This window comes from Kogia breviceps, chromosome 3 (assembly GCF_026419965.1).
Source record: "Kogia breviceps isolate mKogBre1 chromosome 3, mKogBre1 haplotype 1, whole genome shotgun sequence".
NCBI lineage: Eukaryota > Metazoa > Chordata > Mammalia > Artiodactyla > Physeteridae > Kogia > Kogia breviceps.
The window spans coordinates 99,870,881-99,892,300 of record NC_081312.1 but is presented as its reverse complement, the minus strand read 5'-3'; the positions used below and the strand labels follow the sequence as shown (position 1 = coordinate 99,892,300).

At 43.7% G+C, this 21,420-nt stretch overlaps 1 protein-coding gene across 17 annotated transcripts in view; it reads left to right on the top strand.

The window, feature by feature from the left end:
* PARP6 (poly(ADP-ribose) polymerase family member 6) overlaps positions 1-14,817 on the top strand; it is a 29,271-nt gene extending 14,454 nt beyond the window's left edge. For 5 of the 17 annotated variants that reach the window (XM_067029294.1, XM_067029290.1, XM_067029295.1 and 2 more), the window contains exons 13-24: positions 111-203; positions 1,422-1,547; positions 2,815-2,880; positions 3,816-3,883; positions 5,415-5,463; positions 5,694-5,806; positions 6,569-6,641; positions 7,354-7,423; positions 13,330-13,409; positions 13,796-13,859; positions 14,031-14,115; positions 14,459-14,817. In XM_067029294.1, coding sequence (XP_066885395.1) covers positions 111-203; positions 1,422-1,547; positions 2,815-2,880; positions 3,816-3,883; positions 5,415-5,463; positions 5,694-5,806; positions 6,569-6,641; positions 7,354-7,423; positions 13,330-13,409; positions 13,796-13,859; positions 14,031-14,115; positions 14,459-14,561 — 990 coding nt within the window. In that variant the 3' untranslated portion in view covers positions 14,562-14,817. The remainder of the gene's footprint in view (positions 1-110; positions 204-1,421; positions 1,548-2,814; positions 2,881-3,815; positions 3,884-5,414; positions 5,464-5,693; positions 5,807-6,568; positions 6,642-7,353; positions 7,424-13,329; positions 13,410-13,795; positions 13,860-14,030; positions 14,116-14,458) is intronic. The other 12 variants (XM_067029297.1, XM_067029292.1, XM_067029298.1 and 9 more) reach the window with 3 other exon arrangements.
* The last annotated feature ends 6,603 nt before the right edge of the window (positions 14,818-21,420 follow it).

The following is a 21,420-nucleotide window of genomic DNA, read 5'->3' as shown; positions in this document are numbered from 1 at the left end:
TATGTGAATATCAATCTAGAGTTGTCTGAGGTCAGGCACCCCTCTTGCACTATGATACCTTCTTATTGGACACCTCCTGCCACCACCATCTCTTTATTATGTCCATTCAGCCAGCCGTCTGTACTCGTGAACTGTGCGTTTTCTCCTTCTACACCTTGGGAGTCATGTCTGGAGCTGCAGAGGAGGTGGCCACTGGAGCAGAGGTATGGGGGAGGGAAAAGCTGCTGGGGAATTGGGATCAAGAAAGGCCGAGGGGGCTTCCCTGGTGGCGAGGTGGTTGGGAGTCCACCTGCCGATGCAGAGGACATGGGTTCGTGCCCTGGTCCGGGAGGATCCCACATGCCGCAGAGCGGCTCGGCCCGTGAGCCATGGCCGCTGAGCCTGTGCGTCCGGAGCCTGGGAGAGGCCATAGCAGTGAGAGGCCCGCATACCGCAAAAAAAAAAAAAAAAAAGAAAGACTGGGGAACAAGCAGTGAAACTGCTTGGAATTTAATCTCCAGAAATGCTTTCCTATGTAAGAATGTTCACTATAGTATTGTGGGGTTTTTTAATATTTTACTTATTTATTTTTTGGCTGCTCCACGTGGCTTACAAGATCTTAGTTCCCCGACCAGGATTTGAACCTGTGCCCTGGGCAGTGAAAGCGCAGAGTCCTAACCACTGGACCTTCAGGGAATTCCCTAGTATTGTTCATAATAGTTAAAAAAAAAAAAAATGGATACAAGCCCCTCTGTACAGGGTCCAGTTAAAGGATGATGGTATGTCCTTTGCAGTAGAAATTTTTGGATAGAAAATAATAGCATATGTGAAAAAGAAAACACAACAGTATGTGTAATACAATTCTTTTTTTTATTGCCTATATAATAAAATAACAGTTTCTGTAGGGAAAATATCTGGAAGAATATACATCAAACTTAGCAGTAGTTACCTGTGAGGAGTGAGATTTGGGGGCAATGGGATGATTTTTCTCTTTTTTTAATCACCCTTTTAAACATTGTTCTTGAATTTTTATAATGAGTTTATATTTTCTAATGAAAAAATCATAAACATTTGTCTTTTTAAAAATTTTTAAAAATATAGTTGATTTATAATGTGTTAATTTCTGCTTTAGAGCAAAGTGATTCAGTTATACATATATATACATCCGTTTTCTTAATTATTTTCCATTATGGTTTATCAGAGGATATTGAATATAGTTCCCTGTGCTATACAGTAGGACCTTGTTGTTTATCCATTCCATATATAATAGTTCTCATCTGCTAATCCCAGACTCCCAATCCATCCCTCTTCCACCCCTCATATTTGCTTTTAAAAGAAAAATGCTGAGAACCTCCAGAAGGTAGACCTATGCTGGGTACTGTGTGACTCCCAGCACTGGGAAATCATTTAGCTTTTGCCCCCTTTCTCTCCTTTCTCTTAAGGTGGTGGATCTGCTCGTGGCCATGTGTAGGGCAGCTTTGGAGTCCCCCAGAAAGAGCATCATCTTTGAGCCTTATCCCTCTGTGGTGGACCCCACTGATCCCAAGACTCTGGCCTTTAATCCTAAGGTATAGTTGCTTGGGAAGAAAATAAGGACTCAGGAACAGAGGTGGCAAAAGACAGTGGAAGACTTCGGGCTGTCATTCCAACAGCTTGTAATAAGGGGACAGAAGAAATGGAGCACTTGTTTTCTTGGGAACTCTTGCTTTAGCCGTTTTAGTGAATAAATAACTAAACATAACTAATAATATAAGATAAATAATAACTTCTGAGTTTCTCAGAAGAAGGGGAGAACAATTAATATTAGTTATGTTATGATAGGGAATAATGCAGACTTTGGAGCCAGAAAGACCTTGATTCCATTTGAGGTTCTGCTACTCCCTAGCTGAATGGTGTTAGGCAAATCACTTAACCCTTCTGAACCTCAATTTCCTTATCTGTAAAAAGGAGATAATATCTACTGTTATAAAAATGGGAGATAATATATATAAAATATTGTATAAGTTAGGGTTCTCTAGAGAAACAGAACCAATAGGAGATGTTTAGAGAAAGAAATTTATTGTAAGGAATTGGCTCACGTGATTATGAAGGCTGAGAAGTACCAGGATCTGTAGTGGGCAAGCTGGAGATTCAGGAGAGCTGATGGTGTAAGTTCCAATCCAAAATCCAGCAGGCTCGAGATCCAAGAAGAGCTGATTTTTCGGTTCCAGTCTGAAAGTAGGAAAAGACCAATGTCCCAGCTCCAGGCAGTCAGGCTGGAGAAGTTCCCTTTTACTTAGCTGTTTTGTTCTATTCAGGCCTTCAGCTGATTAGATGAGTCTCACCTGAATAGGGTTGGCAGTCTCCTTTACTCAGTCTGCTATTCAAAGGTTAATCTCCTCTAGAAACATTCACAGACACACCCAGACACACCCATGGCCCAAATTGACACAACTGATGATTGACAAAATTAACCATCACAAGTACCCAGCACAGTGCTTCACTATTACTCTCATTGCTATGTATCAGGCACTATACCAGGTTCTTTACATATGTTATTTAATCTTCAGGTCATCTCTCTGAGGATAGTGGGAATTTTTATCATCACTTACATACAGGGATACTGAGGTTCTAAGAGGTTAAGTAACTTACCCTATTACTCTCAGCTGGTAGAAAAAGAACTAGCATGTGATTCTAGAACTTTTTGACACTAAATCTTTGTTCTTTCCATGACATACTATGCTGTTTCCCTGGAGCCTAGAATTCTTTTGTACATCTGGCCCTCCTTTTCATCATATCTTAACTCTTCTCCACTTTTGTTCATCTGGTTCTTCTCTTCCCATTGATTCCCCACAGAAGAAGAATTATGAGCGACTTCAGAAAGCTCTGGATAGTGTGATGTCGATCCGGGAGATGACCCAGGTATTCTGCCCTCTGCCTGTCCCCTGCCTGCCCCCTCAAGTGCCCTGTTCTGTTTGAAATTCATGCAAGTGGAGTGAAGATGTAGAGATGCTACTCAAATCCCTCACTGTATTCTCTTTAGTTTTCCCTCTTTAGCCTTCCCAGTCTTTGTTCTCTGTTTTGTTAGCTCTGTTACTCCTATTTCTCACTCCTTATGTCTCTCTCAACCTTTACCTTTGCTGCTAATTCCTTCACAAGTTGTTCCTATTTAATGTTTTTTCCATAGTTCTTAGGGCATTAGAGAAGTGAGGGAAGGACCTCTGTCCAGGGTTGGGAGGGTGAGGAGGGGGGCTTGGAACTAGACCCAGGGGCCTACATCTTCTGTCCTTCTAGGGGTGGGGCAGCCACATGGAGCAGTGACCATCCTTTGACTCAAGGCTGTCTCTCACCAGACTTCCCCACCCCTCGTCTGCAATCTCTGCATGAATAGACATTCATTTGTACTCACATTTACAGGTGGGCCTCTTCTCAGCAAATCCTATATATCACAGTTCAGATTAACACATAACATACACCCAGGAGGGATGATTTACTTGTCAGAAGGACTCTTATGTTTTGTGTAAAGTTTTACCACAGGATTCCTTAGCCTAATCTTTCTGGGACATTGATTTTATTTATTTATTTATTTTGATTTATAATCAACTTTTTAGGGCTGTAGGAATTGCATAAAATGAGGGAGACCCACCTGCATGTTGTTTTGTAAGCATTTTCAGTCATTTTCATATTTATTTATGAGTCTTCCCAACCTGACTGGGGTCCTTGAGGGTGGGAACCCCATCTCCTCTTAGTTTGGTGTGGTCTTCAGTGCCTACCTTGCCCTGGGCCCTGATAGTCTGTGGAAAGTGGGAGGGCTCCCACCTCTCCTGGGAGATAACCTTACGGCCATTGTCTTACAGGGCTCATATCTGGAAATCAAGAAGCAGATGGACAAGCTGGATCCCCTGGCCCATCCTCTTCTGCAGTGGTATGAGTAGAATGGTTCATCCTTTGGCGGGTGGGGGAATGGGGCATAGTATCAGACAGGGAGCCTACACCTTCTCTTAGAGGTGGTTTCAGCATCCTTCCCAAGGTTATAGATATTATGGCTGCACTTTCTTGGGTTTTACTGATACACCTGCCCTTGACAGGAACTCAGATCTACAAAGAGCCCACAAATTCTAATGTGATGTCTCAAGTTCTCTTTAGGTGTTTCCTGTTTCCCAATAGGTTTTTGAGTGCTGCTTGCATGTAGGAATTAACACTTCATTTCAGTTAGGGTTTCTTTTTTTTTTTTTTTTTTTTTTTTTTTGCGGTATGCGGGCCTCTCACTGTTGTGGCCTCTCCCGTTGCGGAGCACGGGCTCCGGACGCGCAGGCCTAGCGGCCATGGCTCACAGGCTTAGTTGCTCCGCGGCATGTGGGATCTTCCCGGACCAGGGCACGAACCCGTGTCTCCTGCATCGGCAGGCGGATTCTCAACCACTGCGCCACCAGGGAAGCCCAGTTAGGGTTTCTATGCATGCAGAGAAGTCTGTCTCCCCCTTCTATGCCCTTTCCATATCTCAAGCCCTTCCCTGTTGATGTTGACTGTCCAGAGCCTTGAAGCACTATTATTACTCCCTTCTCCTAGCAAAGGTTCTGACCTTTCTCTACTTCCCTCCACCCCTTGCCCTCCCTCCCTGATCTTGATTTCTGTTCTCTTGATTTCTCTTCTCTTTTCCTGACATAGCTTTCCCCTTCTAGCTTACTTCCCTCTGTCTAGTCAGCCTTTGACATTAGTACTTTCTCAATGCAACATGCTCCCTCTTAGTATGAGGAATGACCAGGCATAAACCATCCAGGATGGCATCACAGGTACATGAGTGAAGCACAAAAGAAAAAAAAACATGTCCACTATAAGAGATACTACTCCCTTGCTGAGCCCTCAACAGTTTATGCCTTTGTTCTCTCCTGGCCTCTAAGTTCAGCCTACATATGGTCCAGTCTGTCCCCGAATCCTCAGGAAGTTTGTTCTAGTTTCTTCTGTTTTTTTTTTCCTGCAGCTCAAACAATAACTTTCCATTCCCCTCATCTCTGAGAGCCTTCAGCCTTCCTTTGAGCTCAGGCAGGATGGCTCCTGAGCCCCGGTTCTAAGTTTCTAAATCCCAAGTGTAAGTTGTCACCATCCTAATACAGACGCCTACCTTTCTAACTTTTTTTGGTAGTTGACCTCTTGTGCTGACCTTTTGTTCTATCCTTTTCTCTCCCTAGATGTAGCAGCCCACCTCCCACCCCTCTCTTTCATCCATTGTGTTTAATTATCCAGTAACTTGCTGGTCCCTGGTCAGTAACTTCGCTTTTACATTTTTATACACAAACATTACCACCCACAGGAATATCCAGATAGTGTCCTGGACTCAAACAGCCCTGGAATCCTTGCTTGTTCTCCCAGGGGCAGAGCAAGGCTACTGCTTTGTTCAGGATGGCCTAACCACACACTTATTCTATCCTTTTTGTTTTTTCTCTGTTTTGTCCTAGGATCATCTCTAGTAACAGGTCACACATTGTCAAACTACCTCTCAGCAGGGTAAGTGACCATTCTCCCTCTAAACACTAAATTTCTGGTGAGGGGCAGGGAGGGGCTCCAAACCAGCCAACTGAATTGGTCCTAGACCTGCCTGGTTGGGCTTGTCTCAGTAGTCTTTGGGCCTACGTATATTTCCTTTCTTTGGGGTCAGTGCAAGCCTAATTTGCTCCCTTCACTCCCTGATCTCCATTTCTCCTCTGTTTTCCTGACTCCACCCCCACCCTGGGCAGCAGCTGAAGTTCATGCACACCTCACACCAGTTCCTCCTGCTGAGCAGCCCTCCTGCCAAGGAGGCTCGGTTCCGGACCGCCAAGAAGCTCTATGGCAGCACCTTTGCCTTCCAGTAAGGAGTGGGGCGGGGCTGGTGCTGGGTGCTGGATAAGGCAGAAATAATGTAGGGGGATGGGAAGGCAAGTTCACTTGAGGCATATGAGTTTGTGTTATCTATGTCTGTCAACCAATCAGTCAACAGATACTACACGCTATTGTGGTAGGTGCTGTAGAGAATAAAGATACATAAGATATGGTTTTTACTCTCAAGTTACTTGTGATGTAGTTGAGGAGAAATGACATTTACGTATAAAAAGATGTGGTTGAAGGAACATATTAGCGGGGATAGATTTGAAAGCTGCTTTGAAGGAAATCAGCAATTTATGCCCAGTGTGAGAGGAGAGAGAAAAAGAGAGATTAAAGGTAATTAAAGGGAGTTGGTGGTACCCTTTCCTTAAAAGAGATGTGAAGTCATTACTGGAAGCCATATTTGGGATCAGTGATAATCTTGTTGAGTTTGAGATGAATTTGTGTAATTTGAGATATTAGGATAATAGGCAAATGAAAATATTGAACCAGCAGTTGAGGATTTAGGATGGGACTGTTTGAAGCGTGGAAGAGAAGAGGAGACTGGATATTAAGATGTAAGGTTTAGCCACACACACACACACATCTTGCATGCCTGTGACTATATCCATGTGCATATCCATTGCTAGGTTTATTTGTGTCCATCTTCATGTCCTGTGAGTGTGAGAATGGGTGGGAGTGGCAGTCTTGGAAGTGCTCCTGGGAACCTCATTCCATGAGGAGACATATATTCTACCCTGCCTTACAGTGGGTCCCACATTGAGAACTGGCATTCGATCCTGCGCAATGGGCTGGTTAATGCATCCTACACCAAACTGCAGGTGAGGCTGTGCCCCTTTTCCCTTTCTCTCCACCCCTCCCCCTGCCCCACTCTGTTTTGAAGTCTACTCTAGAGTACTCAACTGTTTTTGCCTCAGTGTCCTCAAACCTAGCTTCCCGTGAGGCTTCCCTAGGGAGGAAGTTGAAACTATGTATAGAATGAATGCGGCTGTTGTATTTTGACCCTAGGCTGTGTTTTTTGGTGTTTTTAGGAATGGGAATGTAGCTGTAGGCAGAAATAATAAATTGCTGATTGCAGCTACTGTGATAAATTACTTGTTAGAGCTTTTCAATATATGTGACTATTCATTCACAGAGTTGATATAGGAGACTTATTTCTTTGCCCTGCAAGACTCCAAGGAATAGTTATTGTTCCTCCTCCTGACTGCCTGTTCTGTATTCCTTTTTGGAGGGTGGGGATCTGCATATATACCAAGGCCTATGGACAGGAGCATGGCTTCTGAGGGACTGACTCAGTGGCTCTGCCACTTCTCACTCTCCAAGGCATCAATATCTAGTATTTCACAGGCAAAGGGGTTAAGTTGCATCCACTTTTCAGCCAATCAGCTTTTCAAGAGTAGGTGCCTAAAGTTATCTGAGTGAGTGAGAAGATTAAATGGAGGGACAGAGGGCTGAATAAGCCTTATGGCTGCCTAATACACAGCCATGGGTGGGCCCAGGCTCATATTGCTCATCCTGGTGTTTCCCTGCAAGCTGCATGGAGCAGCCTATGGCAAAGGCATCTACCTGAGCCCCATCTCCAGTATTTCCTTTGGATACTCAGGTAAGAAATAATCTTTGGTCACATTGACTTTATTTACATTGCATCCATTTTGTGAATATATAATCCTATGCTGTCTCCTCTTCCATCATGGACACTTGGTCTGTGTCAGCTCTCTCCCCAGTCATGGATACATAATCTTTCTCTATTTTCTCTCGTTAGGAATTTAGATTCTTTGCAAGTTGAGGCCAACTGTCTCCCTTTCTCTTAGGTATCCTCTTCTCCATGGGGATGATTTTATGCATTGTGGGGCCTTGGTCCTGGGAGTGGGTTAAGGAATAACTGGGAAATGAAACTAGGCTCTTTGGAGAACACATTTTTGGTGTTGGCATTAGCTTGTCATTATGGATTGTGTATGTGCACACCACACGTGCATGCGAGTTTATATATGAATGCACTTGAAGGCTTGATCCCCTTCGACTGGCTTACATTTCTGAAGACATTGTTCTCCTCCTTGTCAACCACCTTTTAAAATTTAAACTATGTATAATTATACACTGCTATAATAGTCACGTTGAATGCAAGAGGAAGCATTTTATTCCAAAGATAAGGCATAAACAGTGTCCAGATTCTAGTCAGGAGATGAGTTCAGCTTTGTCCAGCTCAGAAAACGAATCTGACTTAGCTCTCTCATTGTTTCAAGTTTATGTCTGAGTTCCTTTTCAGTCTTCTTTTGTTCTTGTTCTGTATAGTCTCTATATAAAAGTGAGCCACCATATAGTTGCATGTCTACCATATGAAGGGGCCAGTGCTAGATTTTTATAAATTACTATTTAGTATTCTCCTTTAATTGTAACTGTTATAACGATAACACTTAGTTCCAGAATAACAGAACTAGAAAAGTCTCTAACGACAGAATAAACCAAACAAAGTAGAAGATCAGTGAAATAAAAACAGGTATAATAGATAGGCTCAAAAAAGCCAAAAGATGATTCTTTTTTTTTTTTTTTTTTTTTTTTTTTTGTGGTACGCGGGCCTCTCACTGTTGTGGCCTCTCCCCTTGCAGAGCGCAGGCTCCGGACGCACAGGCTCAGCGGCCATGGCTCACGGGCCCAGCCGCTCCGCGGCATGTGGGATCTTCCCGGACCGGGGCACGAACCCGTATCCCCTGCATCGGCAGGCGGACTCTCAACCACTGCGCCACCAGGGAAGCCCCAAAAGATGATTCTTTTAAAGAACTAACAAAATAGATAAACCTGGCTAGATTGATTAAGAAGAAAAAGAGCACAATTAAATAATATTATGAATGAAAAGGGGAATATAACTATAGATATAGCAAAATTTTAAAAGCTAATAGGAGAATTCTGTCAACTTTATGCCAGTGATTTGAAGACTTTGTCAAAATTGATAAATCCCTAGAAAAATATAACTTAACAGAACTGATTCAAGAAGAAAGAGAAAGCCTGAATAGCTCTAAAATTGTAAAAGACATTGAAATAGTAGTTTCAAATTTGCCACAACAAAACAAAACAAAAAACTTACCAAACCCAGATAATTTTTTTTAAACATCTTTATTAGAGTATAATTGCTTTACAATGGTGTGTTAGTTTCTGCTAAACCCAGATAATTTTACAAGTGAGTCTTAAGTCACACTTTCAAAGAACAAATTATCCCAATCTTAAACAAACTCACCCAGAGAATAGAAAAAGATGGAATTACAAATCATAAGATTGGTAAATTTGACTTTATTAAAATGAAAAGCTTCTGTTCATCAGAAGACACCTTAAGAACGTGAAAATGCAAGTTACACACCAGAAGACATTTGTAACACATACAACTATAAAAGATTAGTAATAAAGATGCATTTAAAAAATTATTACAAATAAGAAAAAGACAACCCAATACAAAATAAAAGCAAACAACATGAACAGGCATCTCACTGAAGAAATGACCAAAAAATATGAGCAGCTGCTCATCCTCTGTTAATCAAGGAAGTAAAAGCAAGAGTGTAATGACTTACCATGTAGCATCTATGTGGATTGGCAAAAATTAAAAAATCTGATAATACCTCTGTACCAGAGGTTGCAGATAAGCAGGATCTGTTTTATCACTTACGGGAATATAAATTGGTACAACCACTTTGGAAAACATTTGGTGTTAAATTTCATAAAGCTGAGAAATTTTATCCCTGTGACCCAGCATTTTCATTTCTGCCTATGTGCACCCAAAGTTGTGTACCTGAATGTTCAGAGTAATATTGTTTGCAACAGCAAATCTTAGAAACAACCCAAGTGCTCATCATCAGGAGAATGGATAAATACATTTTAATATATTCTCACAATGGATTATTATTCATCAATGAAAATGAACCAACAGTGGCATTCAGCAACATGGAAAAAATGTTGAAAAATAATAGTTGAGTAGAAAAAAAAAAAAAAGGCAAGCCCAGAGGACTACTGTATGATGCCTTTTTTATGTTGCTCAAAAATTAAAATTAGGACTTCCCTGGTGGTGCAGTGGTTAAGAATCTGCCTGCCAATGCAGGGGACACAGGTTCGAGCCCTGGTCTGGGAAGATCCCACATGCCGCAGAGCAGCTAAGTCCGTGCACTACAGCTACTGAGCCTGCGCTCTAGAGCCCACAAGCCACAACTACTGAGCCCATGAGCCACAACTACTGAAGCCTGTGCGTTTAGAGCTTGTGCTCTGCAACAAGGAAGCTACCGCAATGAAGACCCAATGCAGCCAAAAAATAAATAAATAATTTTAAAAATTAAAATTATTTAGCTATGTGCGTGTGCGTGATAAAATTAAAGAAAAAAAGAGGGCTTCCCTGGTGGCACAGTGGTTGAGAATCTGCCTGCCGATGCAGGGGACACGGGTTCGTGTCCTGGTCTGGGAAGATCCCAAATGCCACGGAGCGGCTAGGCCTGTGAGCCATGGCTGCTGAGCCTGCATGTCCGGAGCTTGCGCTCCGCAACAGGAGAGGCCACAACAGTGAGAGGCCCGCGTACCGCAAAAAAAAAAAAAAAAAAAAAAGAAAAAGAAATAACTCAAATTTTGGGATAGTGGATACCTCCCAAGTGGAGGCAGATAGTTGGGATAGAGTTAGGAGCACTTAGATGTAAGTCACTGGTAATGTTTTAGTTCTTGGATTTCATTCTTAGGTCTTTAGGTATTCATTGTCCTATTAAATAAATGATAGTGTGTTGTGAACCAAAGGTTATGATTAATCCAAGAAGGGTAAGGGCCCAGTGAATATATATTTATTGAATGTGTGAATGAATCTTATTCTGTGTGCCTGGGGTCCACAGTCAGGGTGGGATCAGGGTAGTCTTTTGGCTTTGTCTAGTTTCCACAATTTTTATCTTTGTCCCAGCCTAAGCCTCCCTCTAATTAAGCTCTTATTCTAAGTAGTGAGATCTTCCTGGCTTTTAGTGCCCACAAAATTCTTTCTTGTCTGTTTTCTCCCTGTTCTCTCCCTCTCTCCTCTCCCATTGGCCTTTGTTTATTACTGAGTGCCTGAATACCTTTAGTTATTAGATGGAGCCAGGAATCTCTGTTGACTTCTTAACTTTCTTCTTCATGTACTGATAATGTAAAAACATCATATGGCACCATCCTTCTCCCTCCAAAGGTCGATTTGATTATAGATACAAAATACCTTATGCTTTTACTACTGGAGTTATAGGTCATCTTGTCCAATTTGTTATTACTTTACAGGTAAGAAAGTAGATATACAGAAAAGTTAAATGACTTTCTTAGGGTCACACAGATCTAAGTAGCAGAGTTAGGACTGGAATCCAGTTTTCCTAACTTCTAGGCCAGTGTTCTTATCATTATATTGGACTCACAGGGTAGGCTTTGCTTGAATGACTGAGTCTAGAGCCCCATAGATAGTGAGAGTCTCTGATGCTGGCTGAGATGTGTATAAATGTCCGAGTTATTTTAGTTACTACAGCATTTGGCCAACTCTGTCTTCTTTGTATGTTTCCTTCCACCCCTTTCTGCTCTGGTTTTCTCTATTTCTCCTCAGGGTATCTGTAGCCTAGTGACATTGGGTGCCCTCTGGGGGTCAGTGTAAATAGAGAGCATTCACTTGACTAGCGGAGTCTCTAATGACTTGGCCATAGTGAGCAGGTTAAAATGAGGGACAGTGGGAAAGGAGATGGTAAACTCCATCTATGTGTTTAGTCGTGTTTAGAAACTTCTCACAAGTGTATACTCTGGACACAAATCATCCAGGGATTATTCTGGCCTCCAGGTTCTCAGGGTGTCTGGTCTCAGGGAAACTGACAGAAGGTGATTGGCTCATTATGGTCAGGACAGTGTGCAACAGATTGGGATGGGACAAGATTTGGATTATATCATAAGGGCCACCTCTAAGACCAGCCATAGAAATCAGATTGTTCTCGCTTAACGTCTTGGATAGAACCTAAATGGGAATTTCACTCAGAACCGTGCACTGAAATACCCAGGCTGAGAAAGTCATCATGTTTGGATGCAGAGCTAAACCTAGTTAAGGCTAATGGAGGAGTTGTAAACAGAGGGCTGGTGGGTGTCCTGTAGGAGAAAGAAATTGGCAATTCAAGTCTTGAGGCTCTCATTGCCCTAAATTTTGTTCAGGCAATAAATCTGTCATGGGGCTTCAGTGTGAGTGCATGATGAATTGACAGCCTGAGCAGTGAAGAACGTCAGTCCAGTGGTTATCATCCCTACTTCCATACCATGGCTAGCACAAAACCAAGACTTGCAGCAGAGTAGAGTTAGTAATAATAGAAAGTTCCAGGGTGGACTGGTGAGATAAGTGCCCTGCTTATGGCCTGCAATGATAGCATCATTTCCCATCTTCATCCATCTCGCTCTTGGGCCTCATGGTCTCGTACACAGACTCATCCCTGACTGTGATAAGGCTGGGCCTGTGATAAAGCTGAATACAGAGACTGAAGTCCTAATCATAGGCCAGAAAGAGTTGGGCATAGGGGCACACAGCACTGTTGCACATCTAAGTAGGAAGAATACAGAATGAATCTATAAATGTTATAAACAGGGCTATTTAGTGAGGGGTAAAGATGGTGGAGGATTTATGGATTTAGATAGGGTGAAAATGAGTGAATTGGCACCTCTTTCTCAAGTCTGGGAGGACTTTCTGAAGGAAGCAGGACTCTTCAAGGTAGTTGCCGTTTGTGGTTACCTGTGGAAAATTATTCATCACTTAACTGCTCTGCTTTCTTCCTTTTCTCTGAATGACTCAGGTCAGAGCTTTTTATGTAACTTTGAACTAGAGCAGATCTGACTTGCTCTGCTTGCTTCCTTTTCACTCATTTCACTCAGCATGGCATTTGACCCGAGGTGTTGATGTCACCACTCTCCTAGGCCCCTCATTCCTGACTCATTTCTTGTGTTACTCTCTGTCTTAGAACCCTTCAGTGATTCCCAGATGTTCTCAGGATAAACTCCATTTACCTTAACATGGCCTACTAGGCCTGCTTGATCTTATCCTAGCTTATCTCTTCCACATCATCTCTCACCACTTCTCTGCCATCAACTAAGCTGCGTACAAACTAAGGCACACTGCTTTGTCTATCCTCCAGGCCTTTTATATCCTATTATCTCTGCCTAGAATACTTCTTCCCTCTTCATTTAGCTAACTCTTCCTAATCCTATAGTTCTCAGCATAGCTGTCAGCAGGATGGCTTTTTCAAACCCCGAGGCTAAGCTAGTTCTTCTCCTCTGGCTCACACAGTGCTCTGTATTCTCCCCATCATAACCCTTACCATGCTCTGTTGTAATTATTTGTTCCTTTTCTGTAATCTCCATCAGACTAAATTCTGTGACGGCAGATACAGTTTGCTTTATTCACTGCTGTATCACCAAGCATCTCTAGCTCAGTGCCTGGCACATAGTAGGCACTCGGTAAATATTTGATTAAGGAATGGGTGAATGAACTGGTTTGTTTTTCTGTGACAGGAATGGGAAAAGGACAGCACAGGATGCCCTCCAAGGACGAGCTGGTCCAGAGATATAACAGAATGAATACCATCCCCCAGGTATTATTAGTTGCCGTTGCTCCACTGAGGCAGGACCCTTCCTTTGGGATAAGTTTAGGCTACAGAGATGGATGGGGAAACAATGATGGTGGTGGAGGTGGTGGTGGTGGGTGGTTTAAAGATCATTTGAAGGAATCAGATACATTCTAAGATGAACACATTTCTAGAGTCATCTGTGGCCTCAGTTATAAGTATGAAAGCAGAGACTGAGTTTAAATCCAGTGACATGAAAACATAAAGATGGAAGCCTGGACTCATCCAGATTGATTATGGAAAGCAAAAATTTCAGGGGGGTGGCTGGATATCCCAATCCCCATCCCCAACCATTACCAGCTAACTCTAGGGAAAGCTATAACCATCTACCTGGCTCTGCTCTCCTCTTCCAGACCCGATCCATTCAGTCAAGGTTCCTGCAGAGTCGGAATCTAAACTGTATAGCACTTTGTGAAGGTAGGTATCTCACCCAGTCCCTGTTTTTCTGGGTCCCCAACCTTTATTTCTGGTGCAACTTTGGCACATGATCCAGCCAAGGGTGATGTTGAAGCATCATATCTTCCCTTCCCTGCCTGGACTCTCTGACCCAAGCATTATATGTATAACTTCTGGCCCTTATTTTCCCAGTGATTACATCTAAGGACCTCCAGAAGCATGGGAACATCTGGGTGTGCCCTGTGTCCGACCATGTCTGCACCCGGTTCTTCTTTGTGTAAGTCTAGGAGGGTTCCTTGGGAATTACTTGGAGGAGTGAGGGTGGGAGCATAATGACATGTGACTACTGGGAAAGTCTGTTTCTGTTGTTGGAGACTTGTCCCTGGCTACCTGAGTGGAGCTGGCACTGGGACTTTCCCCTTGGAGGACAGGGATGGGTATAGATAAAGGTCTGTTTAGAGGAAACCAGATAAGCTGAATCTCTTCCACCCTAAAGAGTATCAAGAAAGGGTTTTGACTTCTTGGATGGGATGGCCACACCTCCAAATGCAGTTCCATTGGTTGACATTATTCTGGTATTGTTCTCCCTCTTATGCTCACACTTGCCCTATCTTTGGCAGATATGAGGATGGTCAGGTGGGCGATGCCAACATTAATACTCAGGACCCCAAGATACAGAAGGAAATCATGCGTGTGATCGGAACTCAGGTTTACACAAACTGAGGGGGCCCCAGCCCTCGTACCACCCCCGTTCCCCCAGGATCCATTTGCCCTCATAAAAGGGCTCAGGAGCAGCAACCGAGGCTGCCCTGAGGAATCAAGAGGCCATTACCAAGGGGCAGGAAAAGGATAGAAGAGGCGGCCTTCATGGTGGAGACTGACCCAGGAACCACTCCACATTTGGATGGCCCAGACTGACTCCCTACCCGATTTTCCCAGTTGACTTCACCCTGTTTGTAAATAAAACAATAAAATGGAAGGTGCTGTGGATTGGATATGATCACTGTGGTCTGACTAACCTTGGCCCAGCACCTGCCCCAAGCCCCCAAATGGGGGTGGGGAGAGTGGAATATCATGAGGGTTCGGACTATTTATGTTGGATGGAGTCAAAGCTAAGTCCATCTAGTATAGTATACTACAGATCTGTCAACATTTTAATCAACGGATTAGATAAAGGAAACTTATGCAGATGATACAAACTGAGAAGGATATAGAATACCACTGGTGACTCTTCTTCAAGGTTTAAAAGGACCACTGAGGCCAAAGCAGCTCAGATTTCCTATCCTTAGGACCTCTACTTTCTGCACAAAACCTATCTGCTCTCCCTTGTTCTGTGTCTTGGGGGCTGGGCCAATAGCTTCTCCTCCTCAGGAGAGCAGGAGAAATAGCTTCTCCTCCTCACAGCTATTTCTTTAGGATAGGGGAGGTGAGGGGAGAGCTGGCAGGTACAGGAAACAGGTTGTTCTCTAACTTGAAACCTATAAAGAGATCCTAAGGAAATAAAGCCTCCCTTAATGAAACACAATCCAAATTCTCCAAGGATAGCAATGTGAGGGAAGACAGCTGTTTCTAGGAGACCTAACTGTTTCAGTGGAAGCCATCTCCCTGTTGAAATTCCCACTGCCAACCTTGTGCTGGCCTTTAGGCTGTGCTCTGTGTAGCTAAAACCCTAAGTTAGTTCTAAGAGACAGGTTGGATATTGCCAAATATTTTATGAACTATTAATGAAGAAAACAGGAATATAAGCACAGAGACTACAAAAAGCATTAAACAAGCCTGGCTTTTAAGTATAGGGTTTTTAAAATTGTTATACCTTCTTGATTTATAAAGCCTGTGCTAGACTACCTGTTGTCATTCATTACCTTCATCCTACCTTACAGGTAACCTTCTTTGCCTGGGTATCTTACCTGCTTTGTAGTTAAGACTACAAAGCCTGAACTTAACATGGAAGTACCATTCTTAATGGTCCATCCCCCTAGGAGCTGTTTCTTAAACTTCTTTAGCCCCCCTTTTTAAAAACTTATTATTTTATTTATTTTTGGCTGCATTGGGTCTTCATTGCTGCACGTGGGCTTTATCTAGTTGCAGTGAGCAGGGGCTACTCTTCATTATGGTGCGTGGGCTTCTCATTGCGGTGGCTTCTCTTGTTGCGGAGCACAGGCTCTAGGCACATGGGCTCTAGAGCGCAGGCTCGGTAGTTGTGGCGCACGGGCTTAGTTGCTCCGTGGCATGTGGGATCTTCCTGGACCAGGGCTTGAACCCGTGTCCCCTGCACTGGCAGGCGGATTCTTAACCACTGCGCCACCAGGGAAGCCCCCTTTACCCCTTCTTGATAAAGACTGCTACATTCTGACTCTACGAGTCTTCCCCCATTCTGGTTTCAGGTCTAGGAGAAATTTCTTTAAGTAAATGACCCCATCAGGGAGTCCAGCCTAACTGAAATTCCTGCGTCGTGGGAGGACCCTTTCAGCTCAACTGTATAGTAGTATCAGAGATAGCTAACATTTTTTAGTTCTTATTAGGTAGGTGCTGGGCATTATGCTAAGCACCTTAATAATTTGCTAATACCTTGGCTTACTTACTGTGTGCTTGGTATTGTTGTAAGCTCTCTACCTGTATTGACTAATATAATTCTCAAAACAAGCCTATGAAATAGATGCCATTATTCCCATTTTGTAGATGAGAAAACAGGCACAAAGGATAAGTGATTTGTCCATATTCCACAGCTAGTGACTGACAGGCAACCCGACTCCACAGCTGCCATTCTGGTTCTATGCTATATAGCCTTTCAAACTTTACAAATATTTTTTCATTTAATCCTGACAACAAAGATGGAAGATGGTGTTTTTTTTTTTTAAGAGATCTTAAATAATGTGGTACGGTCTCACAACTGGTTAGTGGCCATGCTGGGTTTTTAACCAGAGTTGCCTCAACTCCAGGGCTTGAGCTCTTAACTCTTTTACTTCCCCAGGGGTTCTCAAACTGCTCCCAATGGTGTTCCAGCAATTGAACCTAGGTGCTTGGCTACTCAAATGTTATAACGACATTTTTGCTCAATTTTCTGAAATTGGTAATAGACTTTTCTCATTTTTAACCATTTCTTACAGTTTTTCTTTATCAGTGGCATCTGATATAGCAAGTACTAGCAAATGATGGAATGAGAAGTGATGAACAGATGGTGTGTGTTACCAGAAAAACTCAAAAAACCTGAGCTTGCCTCATGGGAATAACTTTTTTAATAGCATATGCATACTAGTCTTTTAATGCTAATAAAATTGTAATGAAATCAAATATACCATTTTATAGTGTTCTACATAACAGCATCAGAACTTTTTGAATCTGAGAAGTTTGAAAGCCATACATAACCATATTTGAAAAAATTCAAAACATGTATGGTGTAAAACAAATCTAATTAAAACCCGCAGCATTCCTATAACAAGAATGCTTTCATTGCAAGGAAAATTGCACAGGGCCCTGAGTTTCTGGAGGGGAATCCTCCTACAGCCTGCAGTGGGAGTTGAAGGAGGATTGCTCCTTTCTCCCACCCAGGCCTGGCTGCCTTGGAGGTGGGGAGGTGGAGCCTGTGAAAGCCAGATCTGAGCAAGACATCATCCTTCACTGAAGCCAGGAGAACAAATACTACACACAGTGGTTGACAGTGGCCTCCTACCTTTCACATAGTCCTGGGCTCAAGCAGCCTTACTCATTTAGACCTGGACATGCTTTGTTAGGGCTAGGGCCGGGAAAATGTTTTCTTCAATTAGTTCCAGGTGGAGAGTAGATGGCTGTGATTTCTGGATTGAGAACTTAAAACTCCTGGAGTTAAAACCTTCCCCTTACCTCTCATGGTAATTTTCCATCCAGGCAGGGTGTGGCCATGACTCAGTTTGTGGTGAGGATGTCGCCATCCATAGGGGAGGAGCCTTCTGCTAGATTCTGCCTTTCATTCTGGCCAATGGGGAGAGGAAGGGAAGAGTCTGATGCTGAGTCATAACTGGGTTACTTACCATCTTTTCACAGGATGGATTCTGAGATGGAGGTTTGGGTAGATGATGTCTCAGCTTCTGGGATCAATTTGGGAATGGCGGGGAGGAAGCTTCAGGGGTCACATAATTCCTTCAGGGTCCTTCTCCCCCAGAAGGCGGGGGGTGGGGAATAAAGTAGTTCATTTGAAGGGGCATCAGTCTCTCTGGAGTACTGTAGAGTTTTCCACAAATATTTCAGAGCCACCCTGCAAGGGGCCCAAAGATGTCACCCTTTAAGTTAAAGTATTGCCTACAAAAATTATTTTATCTAGGAGACCAAAGTCTCCTTTGTCCTAGCTGTCCTTCCTAGGATAAGTGGGTCAGGTTAACTTGTAGCCAGTGAGCATGGAGGTGGAGACTAGAAGTATGGTGCCAAGGAAAATGCGGATTATGATTGAACTACAGTAGGAGGACTTCCTGAGGAAGAGGGCATTTGATCTATTGTTTGCTGATGCCTTTCTTTTTTTTTTTTTTTTTTTTAAAAACTTCTCATTTTATTTTATTTTATTTTTTGGCCACAGCATGTGGGATCTTTAGTTCCCTGGCCAGGGATCGAACCCATGCCCCCTGCAGCAGAAGGGCGGTCTTAACCACTGGACCGCCAGGGAATTCCCACTGATGTCTTTCTTGGTCTTCTAAATCTGGATTACTTTGGGGGAATAGGGTCTGCTTACAGTTCCACTTGCATCTTAGGGAGCCTGAGCTCTGGCTACACTTGTAGGGAAAAAGGAGAGAGCACAGGCCTCCACAGGAGTGGCTTGGTGGATAGGACTAACCCACCCTAAGGAGGCTTTGTCCTGTTAGCCCTAGCAATTCTGAGCTAGAAAAAAATTGTTGGAGGCCATGTTGGCTGAGGCAGTACTTCCTGCACTGGAATGAACAAGGACTCCTCAAGAATCTTCCCTCCTTCTAAGTGCTGATGAGGCATTTCCTCAGGAGGGGGGACCTAGGTACACAGCTGCATTCAGAAAACATTTTTTTTTTTTTTACTGTTCCTTTACCCTGGAATGGGCTTCCCATACCCATCTCTGTGGTAACCACCCCTCCAAGTCTCCCCCTCCATGAATCTTTCCCTTTGCCCCACAGACAACCTGTTCTCTCTTTATCCCTAACTCCAAAAGGCCAACTTTCTTTTCCTTCCACGATTTGTCTGGGGGATACTCTGGAATTAAGATTTTCTGCCACCTTGGTGGGCCTGAAGAGACCTTGGGAATCTGAAGGAAGGCATAGAAGAAATTACAGTCTACTTGGTCTGGCTCTGGAAAGGGCATATGAAGTCCAAAGTGACAAGCACTTCTAAATCTGACATTCAGGCCAGTGGGCTGCCCTGGAAACTGTCCTGGCCTGAGAGAAGTAACAGTGCTATTTCAGGCAGAGGCCAAGAGGTCACATAATGGTAAAACCTGTAGCCTTACCCTGTTCACCAGGGCCAAGGCTTGTCTTTAGGCTGCAGGGTTTGGCCCGGTATTGTTTGCTGACACACCTACCTCTCCAGGGACTCCAAATGACCATCAAGAGTTAAATTATTAAACTCCAGATTCTGTGATTCCGTGGTCGAAAATCCAAACAGGTAACACAGCAATCTACACCCTCACTCACACCTCGGTCCAGTGAACTTAGCAGCCCCCTCTCCTATCCTGCCAGGTCTATGAGCACAGTGGAAGGACTGGCTTGTGGAGGAGGAGCTAGCTTTCAGGGGAGCATGTGTCCTCCCTCAGCCTCCCCTGTTTCCTGTAGCCCTGGGGTTACTTGTTGCTGGGTCAAAGGAATGAAGATTTGACTCAGGAGGATGGCTTAGAGAAGGGCAAACAGAGTTACTTGAATTGAGAAATAAGTTCTGGCACTAGTCCATAAAGAAACACCTCCAGGACTAGTCAGTTCTCAAAGAGGACCCCTATTGGGCCGTGTACTATACTCATTCACAAACATCATCTGATCAAACCCCACCCTATGGAGCAAGAATTGTCTTCAGTTTACTTTTAAGGAACTGGACTCACATTAAATTACAGGATATGGTCATAGGGCTAGAGAGTGGAATTGGAATTAAATATGATGGAACCTATGCTTGCTTCTGTACTATGCTGCTTCTCAGCAAAGTAATGACAACCACCTTAAACTCTGACAAATTTTCACTATACATCTAATGTGAGCAAAAATATGGTGGATTAGTCTCTGCCAAAGTTTCATGGACAGCATTTTTTAACTACTGGATGATTAATATCTGTAACTGAAGAGCAGTAGTTTGCCATCAGCTCTTCAGTTTAATACACATGCTTTTCAATCATGGGAATACATCTAGATTTAGATCTTTAAAATGCAACATAGTCCAGCATTGGCCAGATATTGCCCCTCTAGTGTTGTTCACCACTGTACTTAGTTCATGTTTAGCTCAGGGGCCAGAGATGGCCATTTATGCCATCCCTCTTTCTCTGAATAGGGAGGAATCTGATTCTCCCCTGGTGAGGCATGGCTTTTTTTCCTCTCAGCAACTTCATGTGCTCTTACCACCTCAATAACCAGGCGTTTACTTCCTATCTACAACTAAGGGGACCAGAAACGACTTACAGAAGAAATTAAAATATTTTATCTCAAACAAACTTAGGTGGTCACTTTTTCCTTGTCAGCTTATCTGAGCTAACAGGAAAGCATAATGAAGGCCTGTGATTCAGCTGCAGGCAGGGTGTCTGCCTGAGCAGGTCACACCCTTTGGTCTCATTTTCCAGGAAAAGGAAAGAACCTAAGATAATAGTGTTCACGATTTTTAACGAGGCAACATTGTATCTTCTCAAAACTTGCTCTCCTGAAAGATGGCAAGAGTTAACAGCTGTTTCGTTGATAACTGCTGTCTTGTTATTGGCTAATTACTGGGAAATCAGAAAATGTCTTAGAGAAGAATGTAGGAAAAGCTCCAACAATAATTGATTTAAATACACAAGCTTGGAAACAGAAGTGCTTACTTCGGCAGAGATTATGGGCTCTCACGTTCTGACATTTCCTATTGGAAATATAAAAAATATTAATACCTTCTATTCACTTTCTACTCTCAGGCACTCGCTCTGCAGGACTCTAGCCCTTACTTAAGTATTCACATGGTTCCAACTTCCTTCTTTGTTCTAGCCCCAAGAACAAAAGGGCCTCGTGCTCCCGCTTCAAGCACACTCCGCCCTCCCTGGTTCTCCTTACCCCCGTTCCAGTGTCGGAGCCCCTCCGAAGACGGCCCAGACCTCCAACCATCCCACGAGTCTCCATCCTTCCCCACCCCTGATCCCATCTCGGGCTCGCGAACCTCGGGTTCGGCTCAGTCTCCGGGGTGTGCAGTGGGGCGGGCACCCGGGAGGCGGGGTCACAGGGCAGGGCTGGGGGAATGCTGCCTGGGGACCCATAAATCTAGGCATCATCTGGGTAGGCCAGGGCAGCTCAGATGCGGCGGGCTGGGCCAAGGGTCAAGAGGAGAGCCCTGGTCCAGCTTTCCAAGTTGGCGGCAACAGGTGGCCGGGGCGCCTGGCGGGTGGGGAGGGAGGTCCCCGGAGCTCCGGGGGCGGGTCCTGCTGCCTCGC